Source organism: Quercus suber, unplaced genomic scaffold (genome assembly GCF_002906115.3).
Source record: "Quercus suber isolate HL8 unplaced genomic scaffold, Cork oak 2.0 scaffold_752, whole genome shotgun sequence".
Taxonomy (NCBI): Eukaryota; Viridiplantae; Streptophyta; class Magnoliopsida; order Fagales; family Fagaceae; genus Quercus; species Quercus suber.
In genome coordinates this window covers 5372-19591 of record NW_027070188.1, presented here as the reverse complement: position 1 = coordinate 19591, position 14220 = coordinate 5372, and the positions used below count along the sequence as shown (strand labels likewise).

Sequence of the window (14220 nt, the reverse complement as noted above, 5' to 3'; positions counted from 1 at the left end):
ACGCAATTGGGCAGTAGGAACCTTTAGCTACAAAATATATATACACTTCAAATCCATAAACAAAGGATTGTTTAAATGAATAAGGTAGGGAAGAAGAACAAAAAGAAATCCTAACTAGTTATAAAAAAGAGAATCTACATGACTAAATTGCAAGACAGATGTGGAAAATACCAAAATGGAACACCCAAGGGAAAATGTGGCATACGTTTTCCTTGCGTGTTCCAGAAAGACCCTCAATCTCTACCTTCCAAGAAATTTAAGATGCATTTGCAAGTCACACCAACATTGTATATGCAATTTGAATAATGTTGGCTTCACCTCCATATGGTCATGTTGCTAAATCTTGAGCCCATATCAAAATCCAGAAACAATGCTTGATCAGTGAAGTTCTGAATCCTTATCCATTCCATCTTCATAAAATTAAGCTCATAAACTTGACATTCTTCCTTCATAATTCCAATTCCGTTCATCAATCCATTAATCACCAAAAGATGTTCATCATAAGCCAATAACTGCAGTCCATGGTGCAAATATTCAGTGTTTAAACTTCCAGCAGGGTTATGTAAGGCATAGAATTCAAATTTAGCACCCCAATTTCAGCATAACTAGTTAAAACGTATAACTTACCCTTTAAGACAGCTCCATCAACAATCGCGCACGTAGAGGGCCCACAACAGCCATTAAATTTGTCACTATAATCATGTACCCGAGATCTTTGAATCTAAAAAACTATAGAGATGGGTACCATATGCAGAAAGCTATGATTACAAACTCCTGCAAAGGCGTAGCCAAAGAAGCAAGGATCACACGAGAATAAGGATTGGAATTGCTAGGGAAATGGAGTTCATGTCTTGTAAAAGGATTCGGAAGCCAAATTTAAGAATCTGCCCTTTTTTTTATTATCTTCCATGACCAAGTACCCACAAGTTATCCCAAAACATGATTTGCCATTAAGGTTAGGCAATTTTGGCTTGTACAACCTTTGCTCAAAGATGCTATAGAAATAAGAAGCTCTCTTAGCTTGCGTTGATAAGAAGACAAGAAGTGGAGGTTGGGATGCCATAAACTCTTGCCTGTGGGTTGTAATATGTAACCTCCATCCTCTGCAGACAGCCAAACATGATATAGTCTATAGCACCTAGTTGCTTTATTATCAGACAAAGCAAAGCCTTGTGGAGCTCCGACCATGGCCTCAATTTACTATTGTCAACCTTCTTTTCCTTCTTACTTCTAGGCCGCCTGAGTTTTATGTCATTGCCCCCTCATAGCACCATGCCTAGCTACTAGGACTATCTAGATGACCCGGAGACCCGCTCAACTAGGCCAACCCGCCCGCGTGTAACCCGCCACCACCCGATCCGATGACTTCGGCAGTCGGAAGCGGGTTCCGGCGAAGCTAACCCGACCCCTCACGAGTCAGTTGTCGGTTTTTGGTTTCCAAACTCGTGACACCCGACCCGAACCGATCCTTTATCCTTATCGGCGAAGTATTATGATTTTCTGACCAGATCCGGCGAGATCTCGCCGTTATCTGACTAAATCTAGGCCAGATCTCAATGAATCCGGCCAGATTTCTGTTCGATCTCGATGGATCCGACCAGATTTCGCCCCTGGTGATAAACTCGATACTGACCTGAATCAACCCAAAACTGACGAGGCCCGAACTGAAAAATCTGACCAGATCTCCGAGTCGGTTTTAGGTCAATTTTTTATTCACCCACTCCATTCGAGTCGAGTCCGAGTTGGGCACAAACCAGACCTGGCCAACCCGTGGATACCCCTACTAGCTACCTTCCGCACAAAGAGAAAATAATGATCAGATTCTATATACACCACTAACAAAACATCTAAAGGTTCTACATTTTTTTTAATGACGTGGAACCTCATCAAGATAGGGCCCTTTTGGAGCCACCCCTATGGAATAAACCACGGATACACGATAGTTAGAAATACAATAATATGTTGCTAACCCCATCCTGCTGAACCTCTAAGCACTTTGTGTATAGAGAGATGCCAATCAAGCTACTATAAGGCTTTTGGCAAGTTTCCACATTTATATTCATATGATATTGTTTCTAACCCATCCACATGACATGCTTGCAAGAAATTTATATTTAACAGCATATTATGTTAGACTTGGGCAAAAGTTCATCTTAGAAGATGTCAACCACAATATCACCACCTCTATCAGACTAAACTTACTTCAAAAACCATAAATAACATAACCAATGAAGTGAAAAATTACACACATATAAAAATACTTAAAACATGCTAATAAACTTTATAGTCAAGCTGCATTTTTCTTTTAAGGCACAAACTGCAAAAATATCACAACAAGACCAGAGACCAACATAGATTTTATTCATTCTTACATCTCTTCAAACATATGGTAATCATGTTCTATACATAAATACACAAACATATTCTACAATATCCACATAAAACCCATATTAAATATGATGACAGATTGTGGGAACCGAAGAAAAGTGAGTGACAACTTTAATTCAACAAAAGCATAACTCACCAGCTGTTGGATATTTTTATAAAAAAAAATATCATATTTATTTTAATACTCATTTGTGTGAATTGAGGAAATCAATTATCCCTTAATGTCAGATACGTTGATTCCTAAATTTTGAAAATTCAAATATAATTCAAAATTTGAATAGCTATTATCAATGGTTTTAATTAGGAAATCTCTAAAAATTAATATGAATTTTAATACCATATATTGTCAACTTTTAGTATACTTTCCTTTATAAACTTTTGCCTTAAAACGTTTCTTTTAATATATTTAATAGCAATGTTATAGATAGAAAGTATCAAATATTGTACAACTATATATTTATATAATTTACTCTTGATGGGTTATAGCATTATATATTGCTTTCCATTCTTGGTTGTAATTATGGTGTATAGTCAAAGTTTCAAAGAAAAACATTATTTGACAGCTTAAACACAGCCACGTTAGGGGCTGTAAATTTTGTTTTAATGGCATTATGAGTTATGACACTACAAGACAAACTTGATTTGTCTACTAACTTACCTCACCTCAACGTACACTTTGGCAAAAGGTTTGACCGGTTATATATAATATATGTATAAAAAGAAAGCTATTCATGACATTGATTTCAATATTTTTATGAACATTTAAAGTTTTAAAAGTTGGCAAACATTTTTATTTTTTGGCTAAGGACAAGCAACGGGTCTCGCTTTATATATATGGAAAGAAATAAAAGTTTCACACATTATTTTTGAATTATAAAGCTGAAAACTTTTTAAAAACAATTTTTTGTTGTCTTAAACACTTACCATCTATTGCTTTTTACTACTCACAAAAATATTCTATCTTTTACAAAATTTTCTAGGAAAAGAAAGTACTATAGAGAGCTTATATCCTACGAGTAGTGTAGGCTCGCAAGGATAATCAGCAAATGTGGTTGGGTTGTTGTATCTTGGGGGCAACGTGCAGAAACTATTTGTCTAAATAGATTGGATATACCGTAGACCACACAATTTGTCTCAAGACAATGACTTGGTTCACGCCTCATCTCTGCCACCTCTTTTTTGGTAATATCAAATTGTGTAATTTTCAAGGAAAATTCAAGTATTATCTCTCCTTTATTTCCAACAATTTGAGACAAATCGTTATGGAGAACACAAAATCATCCCTGGAAAATGGTAATGTTATGTCTAATTCCTCTAGAGCTGGTGGTCTTATAAGTCATTCTGCTTCCGTGGTGTTAACTTTAAGAGGTCGAGACAAAAGACTTTTTTTTATCTTACTCTCTTGAATGTGGCTTATGTGTTAACTGAGAAAAAACCAAAGAAAAAGAAAAAGAAATCTGAACAATTGACTGAAGAAGAACTTTCTCAACATGAAAAAGATGTTAAGAAATGGGATAAAGATCATCTTTACTGTAGAAATTATTTACTTAATTGTCTTTCTGATGATTTGTATGATTATTATGATTAAGCTTACAAATCAGCCAAAAAGATATGGAAGGCATTGAATCAAAAATATGATACGGAGGAAGCCGGATCCAAGAAATATGCATGTAGCCGATTTTTCAGGTTTCAGATGGTTGAAGGCAAGTTTGTGGTGGAACAATCCTATGAACTCCGAATGATTTCACAAGATGTTCGATCTGAAGGAATTCGAGTAGATGAACAAATGCAAGTTTCAACCATCATTGACAAGCTGCCTAAATCTTGGAAGGAGTTTGCCAAAGTTCTGAGACACAACCAAAAGGAACTCTCCATTAAATCCCTTATCACCCGTTTGAGAGTGGAGGAAGAGGCAAAGAACCAAGACAAAGCTTTTGAATTCCATGGAGCAAATGGTCCTAAGGTAAATTTCATCTCCTCAAATGAAAACATGTCAAAAGCCAATGCAAAAAATAATGACTATGTCAGGCCTAAGAAAAGAAACTTGAAACGTAGGCCAAATGGAAATTAGCCTCAACATAAGACCCACTCTAATCAAAGAAAGAACCAAGCACACCATCCAAAGCATGCTCCAAATAATGGCAGCCACACTAATAATAGAAACTATGCATGTTTTGTATGTGGAAAGCCTAGACATTCAGCTAGAAATTGTCGTTTTCGAAAACATGGGCCTATGGATCAAGCCAATGTCATTGAAGAGCCTCTTGTGGCTATGGTTACCAAGATTAATATTCTCGAAGGCTTAGGAGGGTGGTGGATTGATTTTGGGGCAACCAGACATGTTTGTAATGATAAAAATTGGTTCAAGACCTATACCATCTTGGATGAGAAAAAGAAAATTATGCTTGGTGATTCTCATACCATTGAAGTTGTGGATATTGGAGAACTGCTTCTGAAATTTACTTCTAGGAGAGAAGTCACTCTCAAAGATGTCTTTCATGTTCCTGACATTAGAAAGAATCTAGTTTCTAGTTTTTTGTTGAATAAGGCTGGATTCAAACAAGTCTTTAAGGCTGATCAATATGTACTCTCTAAAAAGGGCATGTTTGTTGGCAAAGGCTATGCTTGTGATGACATGTTTAAACTTAATGTTGAGATGAATGAAAATTCAAGTTTTTCTTATATTGTTTCTTGTGTGAATGTTTGACATGGTAGATTATGTCATATTAATAATAAATATATTAAAAATATGAGTGGTTTAGGTTTAATTCCTAAACTTGAAAATGAACTTGAAAAATGTGAAATTTGTAACATGACTAAAATTACTCAAAAGCCTCATAAATCAATTGAAAGAAATATTGAATTAGTAGAGCTTATCCATAGTGATATTTGTGAATTTGAAGAACATTTGACACGTGGAGGTAATCGGTATTTTATAACCTTTATAGATGATTTTTCAAAATATTCATATGTATATCTTATGAAAAATAAAAGTGATGCTTTTGAAAAATTATCAATTTTCTTAAAAGAAGTTGAGAATACTTTTGATAAAAAGGTTAAAATGTTTAGAATTGATAGAGGAAAAGAATATGATACTCTTTGTCTTAATAATTATATTCAATCTCTTGGTGTTGTTCATGAGACTACTGTCCCTTATTCTCCATCTTCTAATGGAGTAGCTGAACATAAAAATAGGACTCTTATAAATTTAACTAATGCTATGCTTGTTAGTTCTGGGACTCCTAAATATTGTTGGGGTGAAGCCGTTTTAACTGCAAATTTTGTTTTGAATAGAGTACCTCATAAAAAGCCTTTTTTTACTCCTTTTGAATTATGCAAAAAATATAAACCAAATCTGAATTTTTTTCAAAGTTTGGGGTTGCTTAGCATATGTGAAGCTACCTGATCCCAAAAGACCTAAATTTGGGGTAAAGGCTTCTACATGTGTATTTTTGGGTTATTCTTTATATAGCACAACTTATAGATTTTATGATATTGATAATAATACAATAATTGAATCTAGAGATGCAATTTTTCATGAAAATAAATTTCCATTTAAATATAAAAATAGTGGGGGTTTTGAACAACAAGAGAAATTTGAATGTTCAACATCTAAGTCAAAAGATGTTAATGAATATGAGTTGAACCTAGGAGGAGTAAAAGACCTAGAATTAAAAAGGATTTTGGTCCTGAATATTATGTGTATAATTTACAAGGTGACCCTACTTCTTTAGAAGAAGCTTTATCTTCTCCTAATTTAGGTTTTTGGAAAGAAGCCATCAATGATGAGATGGATTCTATCATATCTAATAATACTTGGAAATTTGTAGATTTACCTCCAGGTTGTAAAATAATTGGGTGTAAATGGGTACTTAGAAGGAAATTAAAACCTAATGGATCTATTGAAAAATTCAAAGCAAGGCTTGTAGCTAAAGGTTTTAAACAAAAAGAAGATATTGATTTTTTTTTATACTTTTTCTCCTGTTACTAAAGTTACGTCTATTAGATTATTGATTGCAATAGCAGCTATTCATAATTTGATGATACATAAAATGGATGTAAAGACAGCATTTCTAAATGGAGATTTAGAAGAAGAAATCTACATGGACACCAGAAGGTTTTACAATGCCAGGTAATGAGCACAAGGTATGTAAATTATTAAAATCTTTATATGGTTTGAAACAAGCACCTAGACAGTGGCACGAGAAATTTGATCAATGTTTGCTTTCTAATAGTTTTAAAACAAATGAAAGTGACAAATGTATATATTATAAAAATTTTGATGATGCTCACGTTATAATTTGTTTATATGTTGATGATCTTCTAATTTTTCGTCCTAATATGGATATTATAAATGCTGCCAAAATGCTTCTTAAAAATAACTTTGATATGAAAGATTTAGGAGAAGCTAATGTGATTCTTCGCATGAAAATTTCTAGAACTTCAAATGGAATATTTGTAGATCAATCTCATTATATAGAAAAAATTTTGAAAAAATATAATTACTTTGATTGTAAGCCTGCAAGTATTCCTTTTGACTCTAGTGTGCATCTTTTTCCTACTAAAGATGAATAGATATTTACAATCAAAAGGAATATGCTAGTATTATTGGTAGTCTTGGATATGTTACTGATTGTACTAGACCTGATATTGCTTATGTCGTAGGAGTTTTAGCAAGATTTACTAGCAAATCTAATTTTGAGCATTGGAATGCCATGACTCAATTAATGAAATACTTAAAAAGAACTGCGCACTATGGTTTGCTTTATCAAAGATATCCTGCTTTTCTTGAAGGATATAGTGATGCTAGTTGGAACACCTTATCAGGTGATTCTTTATCTACCACTGGCTATGTATTTACAATAGGTGATGGAGCAATAAGTTGGAAATCTAAAAAACAACAGATTATTGCTAAATCCACCATGGAGGCAGAATTAATTGCCTTATCTTCAGATAGTGAAGAAGCAGGTTGGTTACGAGATTTATTATCTGAAATTTCCATGTGGGAGAAACTTATTTCACCCGTCTTAATTCATTGTGATAATACTGCCACTATTGGTAGAGTGCGCAATAAATATTATAATAGTAAATCCAGATCTATTAGAAGAAAACACGGTACTGTGAGATCATACATAAACAATGGTACCATAAATGTTGATTATTTTAGTACAAATGATAATATTGCGGATCCATTAACTAAAGCTCTAGCTAGAGAAAAGATCTGGATAGCATTGAGGGGGATGGGACTTAATCCCAAAGAAGAATAAACTACCCATGAGGATACACTACCTAGGGACTGGAGATCCCAAGAACTAGGTTCAGAGGGAAAAACTAATCATAAAATAGTTTGATTAACATGCACTAAATACATGTATGAGTAATAATACTCATGTCCCTCCCTATGGTGTGTGTGCATGTATCTTTTAATGTTATATAGGATGAATTTTTATTTAAAAACAAAAAAAACTCTTTATGTGGACTTTAGCTCTTATGAGTGGGATGTTAAAGTTACAAGAACATCCTTGATAGCCTCACCTAAGTGAGCATGGAAGTGAGGCCGCTTCCTTTGAGAATGGGACTAGTTCTCTAAATAGCTCATGGATGTTGGGATAAAGCACAAGGCCGTAATGTGCTGGCTTAGAAGCTCGTAGTAGAGTACTGGAACATTATGTGTGTGATGTAATGTTTTGTATCCATAGAAAAAGTTATAGTTCAAGACTTAGATCACTATTAACTTTGGAACAATGTTGCTGAAACACTAAATGAGGGTTCAAGCCATTGGCACTCCCATTATGCATAATGTTCTACTTAACCTAGAAAGTTGTTCTTATATATATTTACCTATTTATTTTTTATAAAAATAAGTGGGTGATTGTTGGATATTTTTATAAAAAACATCATATTTAATTTAATACTCATTTTTTGAATTGAGGGAATCAATTATCCCTTAATGTCAAATACGTTGATTCTTAAATTTTGAAAATTCAAATATAATTCAAAATTTGAATAGCTATTGTCAATGGTTTTAATTAGGAAATCTCTAAAAATTAATGTGAATTTTAATAATATATATTGTCAACTTTTAGTATACTTTATTTTATAAACTTTTGCTTTAAAACGTTTCTTTTAATATATTTAATAGCAACGTTATAGATAGAGAGTATAGATATTGTACAACTATATATTTATATAATTTACTGTTGATGGGTTATAGCATTATATATTACTTTCCATTCTTGGTTGTAATTATGGTGTATAGTCAAAGTTTCAAAGAAAAGCATTACTTGACAGCTTAAACACGGCCACATTAAGGGCTGTAAATTTTGTTTTAATGGCATTATGAGTTATGACACTACAAGACAAACTTGATTTGTCTACTAACTTACCTCTAACCTCACCTCAACGAACACTTTGGCAAAAGGTTTGACCGGTTTATATATAATATATGTATAAAAAGAAAGCTATTCATGACATTGATTTCAATATTTTTATGAACATTTAAAGTTTTAAAAGTTGGCAACATTTTTATTTTTTGGCTAAGGACAAGCAACGAGTCTGGCTTTATATATATATATATATATATATGGGGAAAGAAATAAAAGTTTAAGACACACATTATTTTTGAATTATAAAGCTGAAAATTTTTCAAAAAATTTTTTTTATTGCCCTATACACTTACTATCTATTGCTTTTTACTACTCACAAAAATATTCTATTTTTTACAAAATTTTCTAGGAAAAAAAAGTACTATATAAAGCTTATATCCTACGAGCAATGTAGGCTCGCAAGGATAATCAACAAAGGTGGTTGGGCTGTTGTATCCTGAAAGCAACGTGCAAAAACTATTTGTCTAACTATATCGGATATACTGTAGACGGCACAATTTGTCTCAAGACAGTGACTTGGTCCATGCCTCATCTCTGCCACCTCTTTTTTGGTATATTAAATTGTGTAATTTCTAAGAAAAATTCAGGTATTATCTTTCCTTTATTTCCAACACCAGCCAACCACTGCTCTGAGATAAGTCCTTCACACAAGAAATATAATATATAATTCAAACTTTTCTTCCTAGTTTTCTTTTGTTTTCCATTAAAAAAAAATAAACTGATATTAAAAATATTGAAATATTATATATAAATTTGGAAAAGTAAAACACCTTAAGGTTTTGCTTTAAAAGGGTGGCTTCGTGGGTGGATTTAGCAGTGCAATTGGGAAGGCTTTTAGGTGATGGAAGTACATGAATACATTGCAATGAGAAGAGAAACTTTAGGCAGGAATAGGATATCTCACTCCACCAAGTCCAACGATATAATTGCTAAGTGGAGAGAAATTTTTGCTTTTGATTCACTCCATAGACTTGTAAAGTAGATGTTATATGCCTATATCCAGATACTGTAATTATTAAATAGTCAGTTGTGTTGATTAAAAAAATTTACATAGTTTGGAGAATTCCGTTAGTTCAACGGATAAAATTTCTTATTAGTTTAGTTTTGACTAGTGACATGGTTTGAGAAATTTCATTTAGCTTAATTGATAATATTTCTTATTAATTTAGTTTTGACCAGTGATGTGGTTTGGGAAACTCCAATTAGCTTAAAGGATAAAATTGATAAAATTTCTTATTGGTTTAGTTTTGACCAATGACATGATTTGGGAATTCCAATTAGCTCAAAAGATCAAATTTCTTATTAATTTAGTTTTGATCAATGATATAATCTGAAATTTTTCAATTAACTCAACTGATAAAATTTCTTATTAGTTTAGTTTTGACCAATGACATAGTCGGTAAAATTCTAATTTTGTGATATATTACTTATACATCAAGTATATTTGTGACATCCAAGAGTTGCGTATCATTACCTAGTTTCTTCTTAAACCATTAGAGGACGTAGGGAGGGGGACCTGGTTTTTTCAAATTCTCCCCCTCCCCCTCTATTTATCAATATATTTTTTTAATTATGTCGAAATTATATTTAATAGCACCTTCATTTAAATATATATATATATATATATATACAAACACTCATTTAAAGTAGTAGTTTCTCTTCTTTTTTTTTTTTTTAATCTTTTAATATTCTCTATTTTACCAACATAACTCATTTGTTTTAGGATAATTTAAACCATATATTCATAATATATATATAGTAAAAACTCTTTTTATTTTTAAAAAACAAACTATTTTTTATTTTGCATTTAGAGAGTTAGGGATGTTTGTATTTTTAGTATTGGCCAATACCAGTCCATTTGGTCTGATTCATTTTGGTGACGCTTTAAGAGAAGAGGTTTGTGTTGAAAGAGGGGCTGCTTCATTGACAACTATGTCACATTCTTAGCATTATATTGGTAGGTTCTTGATAAAATTACATTTTCTTATGTTATTAAAGTCTTGAATTTTTTTGGGGGGCTATAAGTGATGTATTTACTTAGGTCGACATTCAAGATTTATAAAGGATAAACCATTTGTAAAGAGTACTAAAAAAAATTCTAACAATATATTACATTATTTATAAAATATCTTGTTTTATATAATAATTGAATGTATAATGCATTATGTTTTCTTTAAAAACAAAAAACCTACAAAATTTTAAATACTGTCAAATAACAAATATATATAACTTAATTTAGAAAATCTAATATATTGTATTAACTATACTTTTTTAGAAAATAATCACACCATTTTAAGAAGAGTTTGAGATTAACACTTATAAGTTTTATCTACTATTTTCATTTTTCACTTAACCAAAAAAAAAATAGTCAAATTTTTCATGCATCTAGTATTAAAATTATTACATCAAATTCTCATAAATTAGAGGGAAAATAAAAATAAAAAATTTTGATTAGTTTTACAACAATCTATTTGTTCTTGAAATTAAAAATTCCCACACATTTTGGTGTTTAGTTCACATTTTATGCTTAATTTTCAATAGTCTTATATCTCAATTGACGCCTTCTAATGTCCCAAGTTCAAATCTCTCCTCTATCATTGTAACTATCAAATTATTATAAATTAAAATTTAAAAAAGCAACAACAACAAGAAGCTCTTTGATGGATTGGCAGATTCTTGTTCAAACTTCATTAATTTTATTAGAAAACTAATAGTCAAACCAGTACCAATAACAATAGTAGTAGAAGTGACAATGATAATTACCTATTAAAAAAAAATATGAGAGGAAAAAATTTTGCTGAGAGAAGAGATTAACCATTTGTTAGATTTTCCTCTCACAAAAGAAATTGTGTAGTATGTGCAGGTTTAAGAGATTCAAAAGTGGGTAGCAGCCAGCAGGAAACTCCAGCTACACTCATTGCAGATAATTCTCTTCAATTATTGTAAACCATCAAAAGGTTCAAACTTTCAAAGTCATAAATAAAGAACATGAAGAGAAACAAAATATATATATATATAACAACTCGAAGTCTTGGCCAGGGGCGGAGCCAAGGGGGGGCGAGGGGGGGTCCAACTATATTCTAGAAACAATAATTAGAAGAATACAAAAAATATATAGTTCCATGTTTTTTTTTTCTTTTAGTTTGTATGCAATATTTCACTAATTAGGAGTATTCGTAAACATATTTTTATCATTTATATATATTATGATCTAGTTCTTATATGACGTAGAACAGATAGCACATGCTTTCTTGGAGCAGCAAAGGCGCAGGAAGTCACAATGCAAGATTAAAGGGGGGTGGCAGTAGGGGCCATCAGAGGTAATAGTGTCGGAATTGCATGAAATTTGGCATGTTGAAGAGAAACGGTGTTCTGATCCAGATTCATGAAACATGAACGTCGCCAAATTTTAGGCAAATTCCTTCGTTAAGGCACCGAAAACAATGTTTTTGCTATTTATAGTAATATTTGTTTTTCCTTAATAACTTTTAGTTTAAAAGTCAGAATAAGGTCTCGTCTGTTTTGGACGACCCTTAAGGTCAGTAGTTTATGATTCTGCGTTTAACTCAATTTTGCCATTTTTGGTAAAATTCGGTAATTTTGTCACATAATCGCTTAATTAGTGCGAATTAGGGTTTTAAACGTTTTTGCTCAGTATTTATATGTTTTGTAGCCGTCAGAGGCAAGACAGACTATTATCAATAAACACAGACATTTTGTCAATTTTCTTTTCTGGTGGATTCTAGTTTTATCTCCTTGTGGATTCAGGGAAACCCCTCGTGGATTCGAGGTTTACTACCAGAGACTAACAGTTTAGTTTCTGTTTCATCAAGAGAGCATCGTGTGTGCTCTTTTTCAGGCTTCTGCGACATCATTATATATTAAGCATCAATGGAAATCTAAGGCAGGTGAGGGCACTGCAACATACCAAGTGTAGCCATTAAAGAAGCAAAGATGATTATGCCTACTGGCTGCGCCCTCAACTTTCCTATATTGTATATATAATTATTTATGTTCTTAATTGACAGGTGAGTGGACCATAGTGTTGACGTGGCAATGGCCAAGGATCCACTCTTTATTGTGACATAGATTTGCGCATTGTAATGCATATTGTTATTCTAGTATTTTGTAAATGAGCAATGGCTTATATACATTAAGTCATTTACATACCTAAACGCTCAAACTAGTTGGCATATTATGAATGTAGTATTGTTAGATGTTTGTTTAGTATCATAGATCGGATCTGATCTATATTTTCTTTTCGTGGGTAGGTAGGCATGGTAGGCATCAGTGACATAAATCTCCAGGGGCCTCTAGGTGAGAAGAAAAATATGGCTGACAATAATAATTGGAGGCCATGGTCGGAGCTCCCTGGCGCTTTACTTGATCTGATTACGAAGCCGCTAAGTGCTATAGAGTATCTTACGTTTGGGTGTGTCTGTAGTACATGGAGGTCATTTGTTGCAGAATACAGGAAAGAGTTTATGGCATCCCAACCTCCACTTGCTCTCTTCTTATCGAAGAATGCTAGGATAGCTTACTTCTATAGCTTATTTGATCAAAGGTTGTACAAGAAAATATTTCCCAGTGTTACTGGTAAATCATGTTCTGGGATCACTTGTGGGTACTTTGAGGACAAGTATGGTACAGCAGATTCCCAAATTTGGCTTCTGAATCCTTTTACAGGACATGAACTCTATTTCCCTAGACCTCCCAAACAATTTTGTCGTGTCATCCTAGTTTCTTTAGCTATGCCTTTGCCACAGTATGTACTCTTAGCTTTTTCCACATGGTGCCCATATTTACAGTTCTGTAGATCCACAGATATCAATTGGACCGTATATGATTATAGTGGCAAATTTGATGATAGTCAAGAAAACAATCACTGGAAAATTATTGATGGAGTTGTCTTTAAGGGAAAGATATATGTTACAACTACCCATGCTAAAATTGGGGTACTAAATCTGAATTCTCATCCTTATGTGACCCTGCTGAAAATAAATCGCAATGCAAAGTTGAAACGTGGAATCTGGCGGTTTCTGGTTTCTGGTGAACAGCACCTGATGATTTATGCAATTTCATGCAGAAACCATAAAGTTTATGAGTTAAATTTTTCAACAATGAAATGGGTGAAGATGCAGAACTTCGGAGATCAAGCATTGTTTTTTGATTTTTCACAAAGCTCACGATTTTTCAGCATAGCTTAATTGACAGGTGGCCCATCTTCTGGTTACATATACGAAATTGGATCTGGATCTGGCCTTTACACATCACATTTCTTGGATGCTAGAGATTCCATGTCTCAATTGATCATGCTGGGAAGTATGCCAAGTGCTTCTCAATTTAACACATTCTGGTATTTTCCACATCTGTCTTGCAGTGTGGATTCTCTCTCTGATGACTAGTTAGGACTTCTTCTGCTTCATCTTCCACACACATTTTCTAT

General features: G+C 32.9%; 1 protein-coding gene across 1 annotated transcript; it reads left to right on the top strand.

Moving 5' to 3' along the window:
- Positions 1-13051: 13051 nt before the first annotated feature.
- LOC112037978 (uncharacterized) lies at positions 13052-13981 on the top strand. The gene has a single exon (XM_024070787.1). It carries the CDS (start codon positions 13052-13054, stop codon positions 13979-13981), a length of 930 nt encoding a protein of 309 aa, XP_023926555.1.
- The last annotated feature ends 239 nt before the right edge of the window (positions 13982-14220 follow it).

Coding starts and splice junctions, on each gene's coding strand:
- LOC112037978 (XM_024070787.1), top strand. CDS start 13,052: ATGGTAGGCATCAGTGACATAAATCTCCAGGGGCCTCTAGGTGAGAAG.